The sequence below is a fragment of the Erigeron canadensis genome, chromosome 1 (assembly GCF_010389155.1).
Source record: "Erigeron canadensis isolate Cc75 chromosome 1, C_canadensis_v1, whole genome shotgun sequence".
NCBI lineage: Eukaryota > Viridiplantae > Streptophyta > Magnoliopsida > Asterales > Asteraceae > Erigeron > Erigeron canadensis.
The window spans coordinates 7,455,091-7,478,155 of record NC_057761.1 but is presented as its reverse complement, the minus strand read 5'-3'; the positions used below and the strand labels follow the sequence as shown (position 1 = coordinate 7,478,155).

The window sequence follows — 23,065 nt, the reverse complement described above, 5'->3', positions numbered from 1 at the left end:
TTGACGATTATACCCTCATGTGCATTTCACATGTGGGGTTTACGGAGCAAAACTAACGGCTGTTAGTGTTAGGGACGGTTGGCAATGAAAATGAAAAGTACAAGGACACCTAATGATAAAAGAAACACAAGGATGAAAATGCGAATCGAGCAAACCACGGGGACGATTTGTGACAATTTCTCTAAATACGGTTAAAGCTCAAAGAAAAAAACTTTAAAGTCAAAATAGGACACCTAAAATGAAACATTGAGAGTAATAGCTAATTAAAATAACGAGGTCAGGATTGCATAGACGTGAATACATTTATATTTGTGTATCCTTGTGATTTTTATCATCTGATATTTATAAATTAAACATTAAAAACTACACAAGACATGTACTTCTGGAGTGCTAAGAGTGCTATTAGCAAAATCGCATATAAATATGTAGATATGTTGTTTCAATATGTTTCCTGTGAGTCAATACAATAATCTTTAACATTAACCAATTTATCTACTATTTTATTTTATAATGAAAAATTGAAATGAAGTTAATAGTAATGTTTACTGGGCTAATAAATTGCCAATGAATAGGCACAACAATTCATAACCCTTAGAACAAACCAATTATGAGTATCTTATCATATATATATATATATATAAAGATGTAAGATTAAAATCAATGCTGGAAAATTAAGAATTGATTAGGGTTAAAATTAATTTACTTGAAATTTATGATTTTACTTGATTTATTGGATTAAGAGAAAATTTTATTACATACCCCTGGGGTATGTCATATTATTATGTTTCGCCCCTCTCATTTTTTTTATCATTAGGTGCCCTTATAGTCAGTTTTTGTATCATTAGATACCCCTTAGCCTAATGTCCATTTATGACTTTGCGTTAACCCCCTCACGTGCATACCACGTGAGGGTATTTTAGTCCTTTTACTACAAATATCTTCTTCCTTAGGTCAAATCTGTCTTCTTCTTCCACTTTCCAGCCCATTTCTTCCCAAACAAATGTACCCAGAACAAACCTATATCTATCTATACATATGTAAACAAAAACCCAAAATATGTTAGCAGATCTATATCAATATACATATACAAGATCCATCAATCTATCTACATATTTGTACCTAGATCTATATCAATATACATTAATGTTTAAACGTATTTCGTCGTCTAGTTGCTAAGGGGTGAACTTGTTGGAGGAGGGGTCAGAAGAAGGTTGATTGTATTTGCTGACGGTTCCCTACCAGTGATGGATGTTATTCCACGCCACCAAACAATCAAAGCAAAGTGTGTATCTCTGTGTGAAATCATCTGTCTCAAATGAGTGTCTCAAATGAGTGATTGAGACGAGTATTTATAGAGTGTTGAGAGACAAGGTCTGAGTACTTGATCTCATACAGCTTATTGGTACGGTTTGGAGCCCATTAGGAGTGTACTTTCCTAATGGTGATTGGTATACCCTTATGTCACCATGTCAGGTTGGTCAGCCACGCGTTGTCCTTTCAATGATCCTTTGTCTTGAGTATGCTCATCCGGAGCTCAATCCGGAGCATGCTATATTATTGGTAGTCTTGACCATGTACGGGTGCTTGACTAAAATATGTTTGAGCCTAGTAACTAGGGTGGTACACTATCAATTAACAAGATTCATCTTATCTACGTTGAGTCTATGTCCCAACTCCCAAAGCTATATATCTAACACAATACATATATCAATATACATACACAATATATACAAACATACACCATCTTTCTGACCTCTCTTTAATCTCTCTTTCTCTCTACCATTTTTCTTCACATTATCAGCAACAACTTAATACAACTCCAGGAAACCACCACCAAAGATCGACCATCTGCCACTTCCACCGAGAACCACCAATTCCCAGCTACCACCTCACCGGAAACCAAAAACAAAGCAAAAGGTAGACATAGACAACCGAATCTGTTGTGGTGATCCACCGCCGCCATCATCATCTCGTATTCTATACCTATCTGTATCTATCTCTATGTATATCAAAACATCAAAAGTAACAGCCTCAAAATCTAATCACAAGAATAGATCTAGTACTTAATAAAGCAAGAGTGATGGTGGAGACGTTTTTTTTGGCACAATAATCGTGGGGCAGCAGCGTGGAAAGAGATCGGAGTGTATGAAGATATATGATTTTTTTGTTTGTTTATCTTTGGATTTATATTCTTGTTTTATATTTGTGGGATTTGGTTTTTGGGGGTAAATGGGTTGTTTGATCTTATGTTTGTAATAGATAGATGAAATAGGTGTAATAAGGAGTTATCAAATGTATAAGTTAGATCTAATGATTTAGATCCCTTGTAACTTTCTCTTCAAATAATCTTGAAATTTTACAATAAGGTGGGAGTGATGGGAATGGCTAGCAGTAAAGAGAGGTGTTTTTGTGGGTTTTATTTTAAAGAAAAGAATTTTATACTTTATAGGAAATTTTATACTTTACACTTTTGATATGTTGTTAGTTGATATTTATGATATTTATTACAGATACATAGATATAGCATAGAGAAGCAGCTAAAGGAAGAACACAAAAGATGTTTATCGGTAAAATGACTAAAATACCCTCAGGTGGTATGCACGTGAGGGGGTTAACGGAGAGTCACAAACGGACGTTAGGCTAAGGGGTATTTAATGATACAAAAAGTCACCATAAAGGCACTTAATGATACAAAAACACGAGAGGGACGAAACTTAATAATATGACATACCCCAAGGGTATGTAATGAAAATTTCTCTTGGATTAATCTTCATTCAACAGTAAATTTGTGAGTGTATTATGTATTAGATGTAAATGAAATGTTAATTAATGTGTTAACTTTTGTTATTTATGAACGCTTTATGAATTCATGTGGTTGATTGATGATATAGATATATATATATGTATGTATTACATGTAAAGGAAGTTTTGTGTTAATGGTCTATTGGTCCATCATTCTGACTGATCAATTTCCTTTGCTGTATGTATTGGAGTGTTGATGATAATAATTTATATACGTATAGGTATATGTATATGTATGCATAGATATATGTATATGATGATAATTTAATGTCTTAGTACTATGATCCAGTGGTAATAATAAAAGATAAAAACTCTTTATCTTCCCTTGATTATTCTTCGGTTTCTGCATCAATTTAACTCCGCAATCAATATCAATCAATTTAAGGACTCTTTTTGTGGAAGATACATCCATTCACTTTTCCTTCACTACCCAGTCATTTTTCCAGCACGTGAAAGCAATCTCCATCATCATCTTCTTTTGGATTTCTTATTTTTCTCTATGATTTTTGTTTTGGTTTTTGTTTAATGCAAGACAATTGGTTGTTTTCAAGGTGTTTGAAGTTATGTCTCAAACAAAAGGTTGTATGTGAACAAGATAATCATCTTCTCTGATTAGAAATCCTTATGTTTAAATAGGATATTGTTTATGTAATACTTGGTATTGTCTAGGGCTGTCAATCTCGATCCAACCCGAAACCAACTCGAAAAAAGTAAGGTTAGAGTTGAGGATTTTCGACCCACCAACCCGCCAACCCATCAACCCGCCAACCTGAATTTTTTTGGGTTGGGTCTGGGTTGGGTTGTTGGGTTGTCAGGTCAACCCTCCAACCCGATATCTTAAAAATATTTGATTTATATATAATATCTTATACTCCACAATCTATTTATCTATACGCCCCATTCTCATTTTCTATATATCTAATCTAACCGAACTTCACTAATAAAATAAGAGGATGATTCAAAATTTTATGAGATGTTTACTAATCTTTGGTGAGACGCTAAGTTTATTAACTTTGTGTCAAGTTCCAATAATACCCTCGAATTTCGTTCTTGTTTTGGTACTTTTTGTTTTCAGCGTACACATCAATGATAGAGCTTTATATTGGTTGATTTATTCCGTTATACTTTTATATATTTGCTTATCAAGTCATATGGGTTGGGTCATGGGTTGACGAGTTGTGGGTCAGGGTTGAAATTTCTGACCTGAAATTTTTAGTAAGTTGGGTTAGGGTCAAAGTTTTTCAACCCACTAACCCACCACCCCATGACCCAACCCATTGACAGCCCTAGTATTGTCAGGGACAGATTTAGCATGGGGGCAATTGCCCCCACTTCAATTTTGATACTTCATATATTACTCAATGATCTTGAAAGCTTAAACCTCTTTTACTTTAAGTTTCAACATCAAAACTTTATTTTGGTTCGAAAGGGGTTGCAGGTAGTTGCTCGTGAAATGGTAAAGAAGGGTAGAAGACTATGAAGAAGAGATCTTCTTTAATATATTATTATATTATTATTATATATATGAGTGGAATACACAATATGTGACAGTATAAAAAAACATATATTAATTATTTTTATTTCAACCCTTGAACTTCATATTTTTTATACTTTAATTACAAAATATCACAACTTTAGTTTTGAAGTTAGATAAATTTATAATTTTTTCCTTTTTAAAAGGAAGGATCGAATATCATAACGAAGGGTTTAAAATATGTTGTCTTAATTACGTCCACACTGGACACCCCTCAACCAATACCTGGTAAGAAGAAAAATCGCCTAATAGTCTGTCCAAAAGCACAAAAACATATTAGGAAAAAGTTTTACCTCCTTAGACTTGAACTTAATTTTCCTTAAATTCAAACCGTCATAGAAAGACTTTCTTACCAATGGAATATTAAAGATGGATACATATATTGAGATTTTAATATCGGTGTTAATGATTAAAATGGTTCAGTGTGGTGACTCAGCTAAAATTCTTTTAGAGTCCATCTAATAAATATGACATGTGACTTCTAAATTTGCCCCCTCACCAAAAATTTTTTGGCTCCGTCACTGCTTATTGTTAAAGGAAAATCAAAATTGGTAAAGGATATTGTCCCTGCAAAATGGAAATCTTTTCAGTTAAGATTTGAAGCCAAATACTCGAAAAATAGATGATGGATTTGGTAGCTACAATTTCATAAATTTGTTTACAACACCATTTTTTTCTTTGTCATGGGTTGTTATTATGTATAACAATAACTCTATTGTGTACGAATTCTGCTTCCATCATGAACCAATGATCTACAATGTATTTCAAATCAAAGGTACCTTCATCTTTTAGTATGTAACGGTGATTTCCACACACATATATATATGCAAGTTCAAAGAGGTGGAGTGAATCTGATAAGATGAGGTTACTAATGATTCAGTTTCCATAACTTAACACATCCTGGTTAGATCCTTCCATAAATAAAAGGACTAAAGTTTTCACCTCTAGAGCTGTAGTCACGAAGGGTGGGTGGTTACTGGTTAGGGTTGTGGGTAACAAGATTTTTCAATGGTGTAGCTGTGAATGTGTTAACTGTATCGAAGTTAATTTATATATATATATTGTTAGTTTTTGGTGACTGAAGGAAACTATAGAACGACCAAAATAAAAGCATATATGGACTGTGAAAAATGTGAGTATGATCCTCGATCAAAGCTACTAAAACACAAATGTACATGCACAACACTTACATCGAGTTTCTGGTTTATAATATTCGATTTACAATTTACAGTTAACGCATAATTACTTGAACTAATTTTAGTTCACAATAGAATGAATGGGTATACAACTGGTTTTAATATGTGTGATTTTTAATCTTATTATGTGTTGGGAAATCATATACATTATTTTTGAGTTGTTTTAAGATTAGTATTTGTAAATGCAAATACGAAGTAAGCAGTTTTTCATCTTTTTTTAGTGAAAAGAAGATAGTAGTCAGTTTACTATACAATGTCAAAATGGGCGGGTTGAGTAACAGTCGTAAAAGGTTTATACAACTAAACCTGTTTTGTTATCCAAAGTGTATGAAAAAGATAACTAATCCTTGACTTTTTAAGGTAGATGCAAAGGTCGATGGATCTTTCTCTTTCCACGTAGGAAAGATGATTTTATGTTATTCATTTCATTTTGCCACTGGACTATAAGTGCAAACCTAATTATGGGAGATTGTTTCAATCGTTGCCTCTGCGTCGTTGAAGGAGATGATAAAGCCTGGAGCTATGGCCGTTCCATCACCTATATTTATTGGTGTGTCTACCATCCTTTTGTAACTGCTAATAAGTGCCACTACACTAACTATAAAATCGATTGCAAGGAAGATTTTGAATTTTTCAATATATGGATCGAGAAAGGAATCTTCAAAGTTTTCAAATTTACCAAGTTGGAGCTACTACTAACCTTCCCAGGGCATTTGCCAATGGTGGCTATATTGCTATGCAAATTTTTGTTGCAAAATGTGCACAAGGGGATGGGTAAAAAAGTCAGTTAACTTTTCCAGCTACAGTGCTTGGGTTTTCATAGAATAGGAAAAGTTGATAACATGTTACCAAAGGTTACATCAGATCTAAATTATTTGGATCGGGGTCTGTCATTTTTTTTTAAAACTGCCTACTTTTACATTGATGAGATATTTACATATATTATATACTTCCAAACTTCCAATAACAAAAATTTATTTTATAATTCAAATACTTAGATAACTTCGCATATTATAGTAAAATAGTTAGTTAATCATTAATATCATAATGGATTATAAGAAACGTGTAGGTCATCACACTCAACAAGTTCTAAAAACTTACCTGCAATTTTCTCCTTTTTGACCCATTACTAGTGACGGCTTAAGGTTTTTAGAGGCCTCAAATGAGATTAATTTTGGGGGCCTAGTTCATTACCATATAAACTAAAGTAAAAAAAAAGTAGCTCGTCTTTTGTTATTGAACTACAAGTAATAAAAAAATATACAGATGTTGATGCAAAAATCAAAAAGGCGTTACTGTAATGCAAATTATATAATGATACTTAATCCAAAATTCAAACACTAAGTCTAATATACAAGATTTTGAGGCCTTGGAAATTTGGGGGCCTAAAGCGATCGACTAGTCCCATAGTACTGTTGAACCACCTCAGCTCATTACCCATATTTTGTAAGTACTGGATCAATTGCATATGTTATGATATATTTTGAATACTACATAAATATATAATGATAGTGTAAGAAGACGCTGCTATATATGAGTTTGCAAACGGGTGATGGTCTTATACCTTTGAATCCCGATGCACCAACTAGATAGGGTAAGAAACCATGAGATTTTATTTGTATCTTTAATTTAACCCCACTAGGTTGTATCATGCTTCAAGCTTTCATGGCTATAACAATATTTGCTGATAATGTAGTTATTATGTGGTGTGGTTCGATTACGTTCGTCATGTCTTTCTGTTAATTAAATTTTATAAATGCATCTCCTATATACAGAACATAGCTATTTGCATTAATTGGCCCATATATAAATCTGTACATAGCTATTTACATAGCTAATTATAATGCATGGAGTACATATCTGTACATTATCTTAACCAACTAACATGTAAAAGTAAAAAGAAAAATGTATCGTTTATATATATAAGAGTTAATTGCACAAATCATCCCTAGAACCATTTATGTTAGTGTATAGATTTGGACTGGTTTTGTTATATATTGTTTGGTCTGAGGTGGTCCTAAAATGCACTTTCCTGGCACCATTTATGTTAGTGATAGATTTGGACTGCCTAAGTTATAGCTTTGTTTTTTAGTGGTGTTCATGTCCAGGCACACTGCTTGCCGATTACTGAAAGCCACCAGAAAGCTGGGGTTATTGGAGCAACTTTTACAATAGGCCATGGGTGAAAAGAATGAGGAAAGTTTTTTTCTATAGTATAGAGTATGTTTGCCCGTACATTTGTTGACTTAGATGTTGGATGCTCCCTGTTAATTATGCAAACCACAATCTTTCGAAACACAGTGGAGATCACACACATTTGAACTGAAAAAAGTTGGTTCAACTTAACTTTCACAAGTGGGAAGTGACAGAAGGGAGTTATGGAAGTGATTGGAAGTTTTGGTGGCACACCTATGACACCAGTGACCAGTGTCACCTTTCCCTTACCAAGGTATGGTCCCCGACACTATACATACCCCTTGCATTAGTCGTGCTTAGGACTTTTAAAATATGATCACGTAAAATGAACGTATGTCTGAAAAGTATTTAAGCCTACGGGGTCACACGTTCAACACGAATGTAAATATAATTGATTAATATATTAAATGTAAATTATTAATTAATTAGATCACAAAAAACTAACGATTGTCCGTTAAAAGGGTAATAGTTAACGGTACTTGATTAACGGACTTAACGAATGAGAGTTGTAATTAGGAAACAATTAGGAAATCCTCTAGAATATTCTATAGGGGGGCCGATCGAAATAGGTGAAGGAGGGGGTTTCACAAACCCTAAACTTGGTCATCAAGTAAACCTAATCCTATATATAGAGGCCTAAGTTAATTGTTTTTAACATACAAATCTTAAGGTTTTCTAAAACCCTAAAAATCTCTTCTTCTCCCTCTCTCTTGGCTTCGACTGATTCTACCAACAACAAAGGGTTTCGGGTTTTGGTTAGTTCGAGTTAAAGGGGTGTTAACAAAGGTTGTTCGGTTCGTGATCAAGTACTAGCATACCTATATTCTAACGTTGTGTGTGCGATTGTAGAGAGGTTTATTTTAAACCTTTTCCATAATGTTTCTTGATTTATTCTCTTCAATCTAAGACACACGTTTTCTATCTTGGTTAATTAATTAACTACATAGAATTAATATTCCGCTGCGTGCTTTGTGATTTGATTTGATAATAGTTATATAACCCAACAGTGGTATCACGAGCCTACTATGTATGTTTCTTGATTACCAATAAATCAAAACTTGAAGGGGGGTTAGGGTTCTTGATTTTTAAAATTTTCGGCTATATATATATATTTAAATTGATTTTGTAATTTAATTACATTATTTAAATAAGAAAACGGTTTTATTTAATATATATATATATGGTTCGAAATTTTTCCAGAAAAATAATATAAAAAAAATTGTTTTTTAGGGTTAATAATCCAAGTTTTGATTAATTGCATGTTTATGTGATAAATTGCTTGTATTTATATGGTGTACCTTTATTTTTAATGGTTAAAAAGAAGTAAAAATCATGAATTTTTCATGAAAATCATTCATGATTCTTACTTAGATATATTGATATGAAATCTTGATCATTAGGGTTAATTATGCTAGATAATTGAATAATTAATTGTGTGACTATGTGAATTTTTCATGTGATTTTTCTGCTTTGCGATAGTTCACTAAAAAATTCATATATTTTAATCCGTAATGAGTTAGAGGTCGTGCTTTGAACTGTAGATGCTCAACACATAGGGATAAAACTTTGTAGTTCTGGTCGAAGTCTGAATCGGACCAGAAACAGGTCTAAACAGGTCGTGAAGCTGCTGGAAATTTCCAGTGAGCAACTATGTGCTTATATAATAATTGATTGTTTTATATATGTTTAAGGCTTACGCAATCAAGGCAACTTGATGTATGTGGTCATCTTCTTTGAAGGGGGAGCCGACTTAGACATAATTAAACTATAGTGACATGTTTAGGTTGCCTACCATAACTCGTTGCATGCTTATAGTTAATAGTTTACTGTTTTGCATATTTATTGTGATATAAATTGTGATGCAAAATTGTTTTTGAGAAAATATAAACTTGACTAAGCAATATCGAAATAGAGATTTTTAATAAAATTTGAGTCTTACAACCTTGAGATACACCGGCTCACCCATTTGAACAAACTCTAAGAGAGGTATAAGTCGGAGTGCGTTAGCCTTCTTAAAGGGTGGGTTTTTAATTGCGTCCATCACAAACCTTTGCCCTTGCGCTTCTTTGTGCGTTCAAATGGAGCTACCGAGCTCTCTTGTGTTGTTAAGACTATAAAAATGATTTTATTAAATATTATGTTTAGAAGATATGCATGAATCTTCGAAACATAACCTTTTGAGCATACATCAAATTGAATGACCCAATAAACTTAAGTCATTTGCCATCCAATTTGTCAAGGACAAATGTGGCTGTTGTTTTACTCACTGATACACAGTGGTGAAATGGCAGTTCCATGGCAAAACCCATTCACTGGTACACAATGGTGCTCCCCCTCACAAAGACAATCAATATCAACCTTTAACACATTTCTCCCCCTCATGATGAAGTAGGAGATTGTGCATAGCGAATGATTCCAGTGGTGGAATCCTAGTGTCTCTGGCAATGGCTATTTATATGCTTGAGGGGAGATCCTTGCGAGGTGTGTAATATGGGTTCATTTGTTTGAAAGTAGAATGGGGTTTAGTTGGAATGGTTTTTGTTTTGATGAGATGAGGTTCTTTTGAGTAGTTGGGAGTTGTATGAGCTGGTTTGGAAGATGGTTGTGGGTGTTTAGTGTTTTGGTGAGATGTTTTGGTATTATAAGAATTTGTTTTGGTTTTGGAGGAAGGGTTTTTCTTAGTATTGTTTGATAATTTTGGGTGTGTGTGGTTTGATTGGGTATTTGAAGGAGTGGATTTTATTTTAGTTGGAGATGAAGTAGTTTGGTTTAGAAGATGTGATTCTGGAGCACAAGTTGAAGTATGATTCATTGGATATGACTTTGTTGCAAGTTGAGTTTCCAATGATAAGGAATGAGCTTGAAGGTGTTGGATTAACTTCAAACTTGTTTGCTCGTTATTCCTCGAAGAAATGGATATGTTTTGCAATTCACGATTGAGCTTCGAAAATTGCTGTTGCAAAACAAGTTCATTAACTTGGGTTCGAGTTTGGTTTCAATGAGCTCTTTGTGAGAAATATCCAACTCATTGGTTAAATTGAGAATCTTTGACTGCAAATGATCATTGTCTTTTCGAAGACTTTCCATGTTTGACAAAATAAGATCATTAGCAGATTTTAGCTCTTTGTTCTCAGATTTGATTCGGTCAACTTCAGATTGAAGACTTTTCATTGCAGACAAATGGAGATTATTAACAGATTTGAGCTCTTAGTTCTCAGATTTGAGTTGGTCACGTGTAGATTTACGACTTTTATCATATGTGTGAAGAAGGTTTCTCATTTTCTTGGTCATCTCTAAGAGTTGTTCTCCCTGTTGAGAGTTTACAAGATGACAAATTGAACTGTCTTTTTGAAAACATGAACACCTTTGATTTTTATGTAGTGGATATGACTCCATGTTTGGTTTAAACTCGAACTCTTTGGTTGACATTTTGAAAATGAATCTTGATGACAACTTAGTGAAAGAACAACCACACAACAATACTCAACAGAAACCGGTTTTGAGGAATGGATTCACTGATACTGGTATTCGAATGGAAGTACAAATACTGGTTTTCGCAAACACAATTGGACAGAGTTTTTGTTAACAAAATGATTAACGTAAGAACAAATACCGGTTTTGGAGTAAACCAGGTATTAACACATTCAAAACAACCTCACACAACAATGCTTTAGTAATACCGGTATTCAATATTAATGCACTAATACCGGTTTTCGGGGAAAAATTTGAAGATTATAACGGTTTGGAAATTGGAGAATAGAAGAACAAATACCGGTTTTGGAGTAAACCAGGTATTAAAACATTCAAAAAAAAATCCCACACAGCAATCCTTTATTAATACCGGTAATCAGTGATAAGAGCACTAATACCGGTTTTCGTTGAAAACCTTGAAAATTATAACGGGTTAGAAAATTTTGAGAAAAGGAGAACAAATACCGGTTTTGGGGTAAACCAGGTATTATAATAGCCAAAACAAGAAATTATGAACTAATACCGGTTTTCTACAATGGAAGTAGGAAAACCGGTTTTCGAAGATAAAGTCGAAAATTATGAAGAGTTATTAAATTTAGGAAATGGTAAACTAATACCAGTTTTGGTGTAAACCAGGTATTGAAAGTAAAAGAACAATGAAAATTTTGACGGAAAAACGGTACGAATTCCGATATGAATCCCGGTATTAGAATAATGGAACACACTGAGGAAACCCGGTATTAGACCTACGAAACAAGAAATCTGTAAACCGGTATGAAACCCGGTATTCAGAACAGAAAGTTTTTTTTTCGATTTCAAGACATTGTGAGTTGAGTTAGGATTTGAAACTTTATGGGTGATGTTTTAGGAAGGTAAGGAGTGGATTAATGCGAGAAATTCGATTACTTTAACATGTTTAGAGGATAAAGAACAAAGCTTTCGGTTTTGGGATAAAAACACAAAATAGCACACAAAATGAACAAAATCAATCCATGGATCTTTCACAAGTTGTGATTTTGCTCTGATACCAAGTGTAATGTATGCTTATTGTGTAGTGAACCTTTAGGTGAAATGAGGAAAGTAGGTATTTGAGAGAATGTAGGTATTAATACATGTATTGAATTAGTGCAAAAAGGTTGGTTTTACATTACATGTGGGGGTTTATATAGTCATATAAATTGCACTTAAACCCCCTTCATAATTACAAGCAAGTACATAGTGAATTACATGATAAACCCTTCATCTAAACAAGCTAAATAACAAGGACATTACTAATCTATATTTACAAAACATGTACTAACAAATATAAAAGCTAACATACAAAGACTTGGTTGGCTTTTGATATCATCTCTACAATCCCTTCTGAACTAGTCTACAAGATTCCTACTGGTTCCTGGCATTTCTACGGATTTTTCAACATGTTTAGACTATGGCGTTTACGCAGAGTTAGTGCCTTGTTTTCCAGGTACCCATCTACTCAGGCTTGCAGGGTTCCTAGGTTCTTAGACTAGAAGGAAATATTTCTTCACGGGACTAAGGGGTATCTGACCACTTGCCGTCATAATGAACCGGAAATAAGTTAAAATGGGTTTAGAGTGAGTCACGTTGATCAACTAACAGTTTCTTTTTCTTTTTTTCTTTTTTTATTCTTATGTGAGATCATCTTGGATATTCTATCGAACATTATATTATAACGATAATATTTAAAGTTTTGAGTTTTCCAATAAAAAAATATTGAAGGTTGTATGCATCAATAGTATTACCTTGACTCCTTATTGCACTTAACCAGATTTTATGGTTTGGCAAATCTGACCCGTTAGGGTGAAAACATAAGCGATAACGAGATACCAAGTAATGTGATGAACTCGACAACTCTATTCAGTTGAAAAAGAGCACAAGATACATTAAAGCCGTAATTTCTATCTGATCTTTTCATTTTCTTTTGGTGTTGGAAACAGATTGGAGAAAGAAAGGAGCATCAACTATTTTTGGGTTCGATGTGCCAAGCTTGCTTTTGTAAGTACTAATTACATGTGATGTAACAAAAACCAGCAATTTTGAGGTTACTAACATTGTGAAACATGATGATTGTAGGTTACTCTCTTTGCTGTACACAGTGCAGGATGTTTCTACTATTATCTTGCTGCTCATCATCATAAACCCGGCAATACCTGGATAGGCCTCAATGACGCGGATTTTAAGGAACAGAGCTTGGGGATCCGTTATGTAACATCCATGTACTGGTCCATCACGACACTCACCACCGTGGGATACGGAGATTTGCATGCACAAAACATAAAGGAGATGATTTGGGTCATCTGCTACATGCTTTTCAACCTTGGATTGACACCATATCTTATAGGAAATATGACCAGCTTGGTTGTCCACGGTACCAGTAAAACTAGACAATTTGTGAGTATAATTGTACAGTTGTGTTCGAGTTATCATTACTTTACTTGGTTTTACTGACGGACTTTGTATGTAGAGGGACACCATTCAAGCTGCCTCCAGTTTTGCTCAAAGGAATCAATTGCCTGTTCGGTTGAAAGATCAGATGCTTGCACATTTGTGTCTCAAGTTTAGAACTGATTCAAAAGGACTTCAACAACAGGAGACTATTGATTTATTTCCAAAAGCAATACGATCAAGCATTTCTCATCACCTGTTCCACTCGCTTCTAGATGAGGCCTACTTGTTCAGGGGTGTGTCCAATGACTTGCTCTTTCAGCTGGTACGTTACAGTCCATCACTTAACAAGTATATCTACTAAACATACTATTTTGTCAACATCTTTAAAATTATAACAAATGGTAATATTTTGAAGGTTTCAGAAATGAAAGCTGAATACTTTCCTCCAAAGGAAGATGTTATCTTACAGAATGAAGCCCCCACAGATTTTTACATTCTTGTAACTGGATCAGTGGTGAGTGTTCTAAAAGGAATTGTTGATATATTCTATTGCTTGTTAAACTCAAGCCTAATGTTCGATCATATCTTTAGGAACTACTGGTTATGAATAACGGAGTTGGACAGGCTGTTTGTGAAGCAAAACCTGGTGACCTTTGTGGTGAAATCGGGGTTCTTTGTTATAGACCTCAACTTTTCACAGTTCGCACTAAAAGATTAAGCCAGTTACTAAGGTTAAACCGAACAACATTCTTGAACATTGTTCAAAACAATGTCGGAGATGGGGCTATTATCATGAATAATCTTCTCCAGGTTTGTTGTAGTTCCTCTCCAATCAAGCATTTGTCTGTGTTTCTGCTAAATGAAAACTGCAATATTTCCTTTTCCGTGACTCTTAATCTAATCTATCTGATTGCTAATTAAATTCTTCCTTGTGACTCTAAAACGTTGTATGATTAATTGTATATCTGAAACATGATTGTTTTTTTTGCGAGTAGCATTTGAAAGACATGGACGATCCATTTATGGATGAAGTGTTGTTGGAAACAGAGAAGATGCTGTCTTGTGGCAGGATGGACTTTCCCTTGAGAGGTGACAATTTTCATAATCCTCTGTTTGGAATGATGTCCAATAATGCTCGAGAGGGTGAGAACAGTATAGACTTGGTGTCACCGAGGCCCAAAATTGTTGGCGAGAGGGAAAAACCTTGAAGGGTGGTTGTAAGTTGCCCCAAGAAAGGAGACACGGCAGGGAAACTTATCTCTACCAAAAACATTCCAGGAATTATTGGAAATTGGTGTAAAGAAATATGGTTTTTTGCCTTCAAATGGTGCAAACAAAGAGGGGGCTGCGGTAGAAGAAATAGAAAGAATTAGGGATGGTGATCATCTAGTTTTTGTTAGTTAGTGATTCAATACAGACAGATGAGGAATTAGAATCAGAAGAGGGTGGCTGCAGTATATGAAATAGCTAGAGGGGTACCATTTTTAGTATTCTATCATCTACCCCATGAAATAGATTTCTAGTAAGGTTTGCATATGAACTAATTATGGAGCAGAAGTGTTAGGAAACATTTTAAAGAATATAATCTAACTATTCAGGAAGTTGGAAAGTTCAAATTTCGAAGATTTGATTCTATTTTTATTGATTTCTGGGTAATTAAATAGGGCTAGTCATATGCCCGCTTTTTTTTTTTTTTAACAGCTAGTCATATGCCCGCTTGATGTGGCAATATAGTGGTGGTGGCGACGGCGGTGACGGCGACGGATTGAGCTCGATGACTCGACGAGAAACCTTTATCACCAACAGATTTGCAGGATAAATCTCACTCAACTAACCATAGTTAAGAACTAAATATGTAACCACTGATATATGTTCTAATAGATAACATTATTTATATCTGTTTATAGTTCAATGAATTTGGTTACAACATATAGAAATTTCTCTTCTATATTTTGCCATAATCAACATAAATTTAGATCAACAGCATTATTTCATTTGTTCTCATGAGAAAATCATCTTAAACTTATTGTGGTTTAAAGAATTTACCTTGAATACCAGTGTTAATAATAGTATAAACCCCTCCAACAATCACAAGAACACTTAAACCCATTCCCAAAACACCTAGCCCGAAATTTAACCACCAATCAAAACTATAGACTTGTAACTTTTTGATCTTAAGCCACATGAAACATGGATAAGCCAATGTCACAGGCAAAGCAACTCCTCCAATCAAACCACCTACCCCTCCCGCGAAAGGAAATGCAACTGCCAAAAAGAAGTTAATAAACCCAAACAATGAACGCATGACCATCCGGAACCACCAAGAGCATGGCTTTTTGAAACGTATCACATAAATCGACTCCATCTCATCAAACGCTGGCATTGCATATATCTGATATGAAGTAAGACAATTGATGATCACAAGCAAGCATACTAGAGCTTGGATAGACTTTGCTAGATCTTCTATGTGGAACATGAGCAATGCAGCCAACATCCCAGATGCAGGAATCTATATATATCAAGTAGTTTAGTTTTATGATATTATTAAAGGATTATAACAAAAAAAGAAAAAAGAAAGGAAGATTAAGGAGAGAAGAACTTACTAATTGGCCATAAGCCCAATATCCACCAATTGCAAGGGGGAATAATGATGCGGCTATAAGAGTATATGAAGCTTTGACACCCTTCCACATTGGGATTCTAGATGGATGTTTCTCACTTGATGGCATTGTAGCCTGTGTGAAAACAAAGTAATAAATTTGCATTATATATTTCAAAATCATTAAGGATGCAAATTCCATTTTTAACATATATATGTACATTGAGATGTTTTGTTATAAAATAGTCATAAAGTCAAATGCCATCTACCGTGGCGTAGTCAGAACAAGATACTAATAAATGTAAAATTAAACAACATATAGTAAATATAGAGTTTTATAAACGTTGTGGGTGATTCATGTCCTGATTGGTTGAAATTTATGCTGTCTCTGTGTTTACACTAATCTATACACTACTATGTTATTTAGACAATATTCTTCCAAGAAAAAGAAGTCTAATAATAATAAAACAAAATCACTTACCTGTATTTCTAGTATAAGATTGTGGCCTCTAAATGCGAAAGAAATGATCCCAAGGGCATTAAAAATGTTGAAGATCTTAGCAGAATTTGATGTAGCTTCTAATGGGTCATACGACACATATGATAATCTACCTTCAGCCACTGATACGACCCATATGGTCATACAATATCCAAGAGCTGTAATAGCACCAACGAGTGAGATCCCAGCAATTGAGTTCATGTTGGGTAACTGAGAAAGTAGCATTGCTCCACATGTGAAGACCAAGTACCACTCTGTTGCTGTCAATGTTTCAGCCCTACACCGCGAAGCACCACAAACAACTTGGAAGAAGACTTTGGTTGTTGATCCGGCGATGATGATTAGCGTTAGGCAAGTTCCGGCAGAAAGATATAGAATCTGAAATTTAGCTAGGGCGTTCCCTAACCTTTCACCTGATATCCATCGTTTACAGGCAAGATTATCATCATATGCAAGAGAGTTCTCTAGTACAAACATATTAAAGAGTCAAACATATTAAATAGTCAAATAGTTCCAAAACATACTAAAAAGTCAAACATATTAAAAGGTCAAATAGTTCAATTAGGCGTCTTACTTGTAAATTAACCACACACAAAAAGTTACTAGTTATTTCACTTTTCGGTTTCTAAATTATGACAAACCTTTCATATCTTGTGGCATTGTGGAGAACATATAAGATTGCTAGCTTACCAAAGGCTGCTTGTGCTAACTGCATGTATCTGCTGTATCGAATCCCAGTTTCAGTAGATTCATGGAGATTTACAAGCAAGTACAAAGTGTAGAGTTGCCATATGAATGCCATAACCAACGATATAATACCCCATGCCCTGTAACCAATAAAGAATATTTATTATTGAAATTTTAAGAGTTACGGTCGCGACAGCTGAAAATTTATAGTGTGTATCAAACTTTAATTAAACCGGTCTATTGTTTGTATATAACTTGTTAAAATAGACAAATGATGTAGCTGACTAAGCAAGAGGTGATACTGGATACACACGTACTATAGACATTTGACGTATAGTTTGGATACACTTCTAATTAAATCTTTGCCCTTAACAAAAACTCGTAAAAGGTTAAGCGGCTAATGTCTCTATCAACAGGTTCCCCGCCGCTACATCATTCTGTAATTTTAAGTTTTTTTATAGATACAATAGACCGGTTTAAAGTTTTGTTAAACACAAATCACACCATAAATGTACTTCTGGTCTCATGCTTACCAGCCAAGAAAAGTGAAAGCAACAGGGAGAATAAGTGCTTGAATCCCAATTCCAGAGCAAAGTGTGTGGAAGGCTGCATAATAAGCATTTCCATTCCTTGATTGAGTGATAGGAAGCCAAGCATCATGTGGGTCTAGCTTGGTGAGTCGTAGCACCTTTGTAAAAGGACTAGCTAAAGGTGTCAAGAATTTTGGTGTTATATCCCTAGATTTGATATAACTAAGGGGTCTTCGAGATCCACTAGGAGGCATAGTGATGGGGCGGTCTGGTGTCCCAAGAAAAGGTGATCTGGATAGTGATGGCGAGTGCAATTGTGACGCTGGAGCAGAAAACACTGGTGGCGTTTGTGATAAATTACTCTTATGGCTCGTTTTAGTTTTAGTGGTCGTACATGAGTGCTCTGGTGGTTGAAAGAATGGTAATCGATATACGGATGGTGATTGGGGCTGAGAAGGAGGAGCCGAGATTGCTGGTGATGGCAAACCAGCGTCCCATGGCGAACTTGGGGATGTTGGGGAGGAGTTAACTTGATCACTTGACTCTGTCATGCTAGAACTTATTCTTACCTTATTGATGTCTCTTTATGTATCTTAAATATTTTGATCAATAACTACAAATATATAGAAATAGATGTCTTGATGAATTAGCTGTCCAATTAGGTTTAGACTGTTTAAACTGACCATAAAATTTGGCATTTCTAAACACTTAATTTAATAACTTTATTGTATACTTGTATCAAGTTTCATTTGTTTTAACAAATAATTCTAATCCAATAATTAAGACGAGTTTAAATTGAATCGTTACTCGAGTAGTTTTTGTAGGACTTAGTTAAATTATGTTAGGGTATATAGAATTGAGTCACTGACCCAGCAATGATTAAAGTCATTAGATGCGGAAGTTCTTCATGGACTTCTTTCTTTAAAGCTTCGTATATGTTCATAAATGGGCACGCCCGGTAGAGAACTATAGTGGCTTGATTACCATTCTATCTTTAGCCCGTCAGTTTAAATTATGCGACTTTCTTAGATCCTAATCTATTATTTAGACTTAATTATAAAGCTAAAAACTCAAAATAAGTCAAACTAATATCACTAATTTTTTCCTAAATAAGAATTAATATAATGTTTAGTGTGAAGTAATCTAGTTAGCAGGGTAACTAAATACTAACGAAACCAGATGTACTTAACTTAATTCCTTGAAAGTGTTTTTTGCTGGACATAAGAGCCTGTTACCAAAAAAAACTTCCTTGGAAGTCAATAACTCAACGTTAATTATACTAGGTTTTCTTTGGCCCCAAGTAATGTTTGAGTTGAATACAAGATTGTTTTGTTTATTTTGCACACAATTGATAATTGTTTTCAGCAAGAGAATGGTAATCAAGCCACTTAAACTCAAGATGCAAGAATGAAGGGTGATTAATTAAGAGCCCCATTGGCAGGTATCTGGCAGTAGCTTACTGATAAAATGAGGTTGGCCTAATCAATAAAAAGGATGACCAATTAAAAATCTTGCATTTTTAAATGAAGGACGTATGAGTAATTGGCTAGCCTCTTTAAAAAAGGTACGGAGCAACTTATACAGGCTGATAATAGTAGAACTGATTGAGACCACCAACAAAGAACTGGTAAAATTATGCTGCAAGACACAATTATATATATATATTTAATTTAACATTCATTTAGTTATATGAACTATCATTAATTGTACAGTTAACCTCGTATTAGAAAGTTGTTAGATGCTGCATGCAACAGTTAGTTTTGTTGATTTGGAAAAACGAATGTTATGATGTTACATGAAAATCGGACCCGGTACATTTTGACCTGTACAAATGTGTTTGAGTATGAGAGATGCAAACTAATATACAAAGTTCCAAAATACTTATTTTTAACAATACATTAAAGCAAATAGAACACTAGCCTCAAATCCTCAATGTCCAATTTAAAGCTTAATTAGTTTAGCTTGGAAAACCTTAAGCACTGCTAGCTAGTGATGCAACTTACAAACTCAAAATTAAGTATATACAACTTTGTCATCAACAAATTTACATCATTTGACTTAGGACACAACATCAATACTTAGAGAATATGCCTGCTTTTATTTTCAGTTCCCCGCCTTATAAGCTGTTAAACTTAATTTTTTTGATTGCATAGAATATTATTACAATTACGTTTTGGATTAAGGGTTAATTATCATCTTCCTTGTGTTTAAAATGTTCAGCCTATATGTTGTTAATTTAGACCATTATTCCACCTAAGTTAATTAATAATATTAGCTCAAAACATCAAATTTTCATATTTCACCATCTATCTAGCTAGTTATTTATATGGTTAGTATTTGAAAGGAAAAACAAACACAAAACAAAACAAAACGAAATGGCTTTTAGAATGTTGATACTATTTTCACCAACAAAAATAAGTGGCATACTATAAATATGCAGTTTAGGGTTTAGGCTATGAGTTTGATGAGATGTGCTGCATACAAAGTATAGGCTATGAAATCGATGAGATGGGCCGAATACAAAGTATCATTGCTGCAGTTTAGGCAGCCATGGGCTGGTACTATATATACATTTGGGCTTGCTAGTGGGCCAAAAACCGACCACCCCCTTAGTTACTACAAATACTACTTACTAACTCCTATTCCGATAGACTGATACTATTTCGTTGAATTATTAAATATTAATTCAATACTAATTCTATCTGTAGCCCTCGTTCTCGGCCAAATTATATAAGCCAATTTTGTGTGTGGGTTAACTCTCTTGGTAGCATGAAAGAAGTTTTTAAGGGGCCGAGGGGGGCCAAGTCCTTACCTTTTTCATTTAATAGGGTAGTTTATCTACAATTTGCTTGAAAATTTATTTTTTCTAGTTTATTTATGGGTCATGCACATAACTTTCAGCTCCCCAAAAGTAACATGGTTGCATCAGTGTTAAACACCCTGGCCTCTGAAGACAGAGGTTATGGGTTCAATCCTCATCCCATACAAAGGTTGGAGGGTCTTTTCTCTACCATTTAGGTAGAAAAAATGGAAGCAGTCTCTCTACTTAGGTAAAGGTAAGGTCTGCCTACATCTTAGTCTCCCACATACACCGTCAAGGTATTGGGGCTTAAAACCCGCGAAAGGCGGCACTTGGCAGTTTCTTTTATAACTTTCAGCTCCCCGTTATTATTTTTCTTAGTGTTATTGCTAGGTTTCTTTCTTACTAAATGGGTAAAGTTTCACCACTTTTTATAGAAATTCTTGTCTCTTAGAAAAAGATCAAACTTTAATCCCTAACGTTAGTGATTTTTAGTGTTCGATAGAGTATTGTTCTTTGGAGTAGTATAGGAATATATTAGTTAGATATACGTTATAAAGCATTTGGGTTATAATTCTATTATGGGTCCTCACAATATACACACTACACGTTACCGATACTTTTGGCCTTATATTGGGTACCTTATTAGGTGTTAGCGCATTTATAAACTAAACACACTCATATAAATTAACTAACCTTTCTAAATTAAAATGGCTTTTCAATTAAGTTCACTTTGATTCTTGTGGTTCATATGTAGCATCACTAGCAAAATGGATATGAGCCATTTGTTCTAGGACCCATGTGTCAACCAAATAAGCTCTTCCTTGTCATTCACAAAACAAAAAACACACCCACTATGTCTTACTTGCCTCAAGTAGATACATCTATATCACATGGTCTTGCCTCTCCATTTTACCCCTTTACTCCAAATTCTCATAAATGATATAATCCTTTTCTTGCCTTAACCACTATATATATTATGACCATTATATCACACTTTTGGCACAAAAACAAACCAAATCATAATTAAGCATTGTATTAATATTTTTTGTTATAGACCTTATTGTATTACAACATGATCAGCATCAAGAAACTAGTCAGAATGGCAAGAAAGTGGCAAAATCTAGCAGCAATAAGGCGTAAAAGTATCGCCCTTCCAAGAACAAGTGATGTCAGTCATAGTGATATAGCTAATGTTGACAAGGGGTTTTTTGTGGTATACACTTCTGATGGAATAAGATTTGTGATACCACTGAATTTCCTGAAGAATGACATTTTTAAAGAGCTCTTGGATATGGCTGAGAATGAATATGGCCTGCAAAACGACGGGCCGATTAGGCTGCCCATCAACGGTACCTTTATGCAATACACGATGTCTATAATAAAAAGCCATATGAGAAAAGATGTTGAGAAAGGACTTCGCATGGTTGTCACTTCATGGCAATGCTTGCCTAATTCAAACCGGCACTTTGAACGTTTTCAGACTCAGTTATTAGTATGCTAAATCGCATAGGAATTGTATGTTGTACATAATTAGCAATTAGAAACTAGCAATAATTTGTATAGTTGATATTGTAAACAGAATTGAGATCGATTTTAATGAACATAGGTCATACGATTTTAATATACATACGCATTTCATTCAAGTCATTACAGAAGTTGCTGATTTGCCAATCAAAGAAAAAAAAATCTTCATATTATACCCACATTTTTAAATTGGTGATCATTCACATGGTTTGGTCTGCTTTCTTTCTAGCATGTTGAATAAGTAACGTTGACGGCTATTTCCATTACCTTTATACAACATCGATCAGCCACACACACAAAATGGAAAAAAAGAAAAAGAAAAGATCTATTTGGTCAGCGTATACAGTCATCCTAAACTGATATCTTCTCTGTCACATAGTATAGGAGTCTTTATTTGTGTACTGTATCACATGTCTTTGCCTCACATATAGGTGATATAAAGTAGTTAAGAGTTACATTAAAAGAATTTGGTGTTGCTATGAAAGCTAGCTAGCTCTCAGACATTTTTCTTATAATTAACATGTTTGACCATGCTGTCTATACGGTTACCAGCCTTGCTAATAAAATGATCCATTTCTTAGTAGACCATTTATGCAGATTGCAGATCATCCAAGATCAACTTATTTGTGTTTGGTTTGCCGTACAAAGTTCATGCATCTATTTTTTTTGCTTGCGCCTTCCGCTCAGTTGCTATACTCTTCAAAAATCTGCATTTTTGGCACTATCAGAGTCCTATTGTGTATAATAGCAATGCACTTTACTATAGTTAACTAAAAAATCTATCATATAAGAAACATTTTACTTATTTTCGGTAA

At 34.4% G+C, this 23,065-nt stretch overlaps 2 protein-coding genes and 1 pseudogene across 3 annotated transcripts; 2 read left to right on the top strand and 1 right to left on the bottom strand.

The window, feature by feature from the left end:
- Positions 1 to 7,379: 7,379 nt before the first annotated feature.
- Positions 7,380 to 15,012, top strand: LOC122603149 (annotated as a pseudogene).
- Positions 15,013 to 15,631: 619 nt separating this feature from the next.
- On the bottom strand, positions 15,632 to 18,492 carry LOC122585983 (lysine histidine transporter-like 8). 2 transcript variants are annotated; one of them, XM_043758098.1, is made up of 6 exons: positions 18,354 to 18,492; positions 17,927 to 18,119; positions 17,397 to 17,533; positions 16,689 to 17,119; positions 16,212 to 16,343; positions 15,632 to 16,117 (listed from the first exon to the last, which is right to left on the bottom strand). In XM_043758098.1, exons 1-6 carry the CDS (start codon positions 18,472 to 18,474, stop codon positions 15,632 to 15,634), a joined length of 1,500 nt encoding a protein of 499 aa, XP_043614033.1. In that variant the 5' UTR covers positions 18,475 to 18,492. The 2 variants fall into 2 exon arrangements, with proteins under 2 accessions (XP_043614033.1, XP_043614032.1); XM_043758097.1 differs by having other exon boundaries at positions 17,927 to 18,492.
- Positions 18,493 to 21,825: 3,333 nt separating this feature from the next.
- Positions 21,826 to 22,227, top strand: LOC122603053 (auxin-responsive protein SAUR68-like). The gene has a single exon (XM_043775698.1). The coding sequence runs from the start codon at positions 21,826 to 21,828 to the stop codon at positions 22,225 to 22,227; it is 402 nt and encodes a 133-aa protein (XP_043631633.1).
- Positions 22,228 to 23,065: the final 838 nt, after the last annotated feature.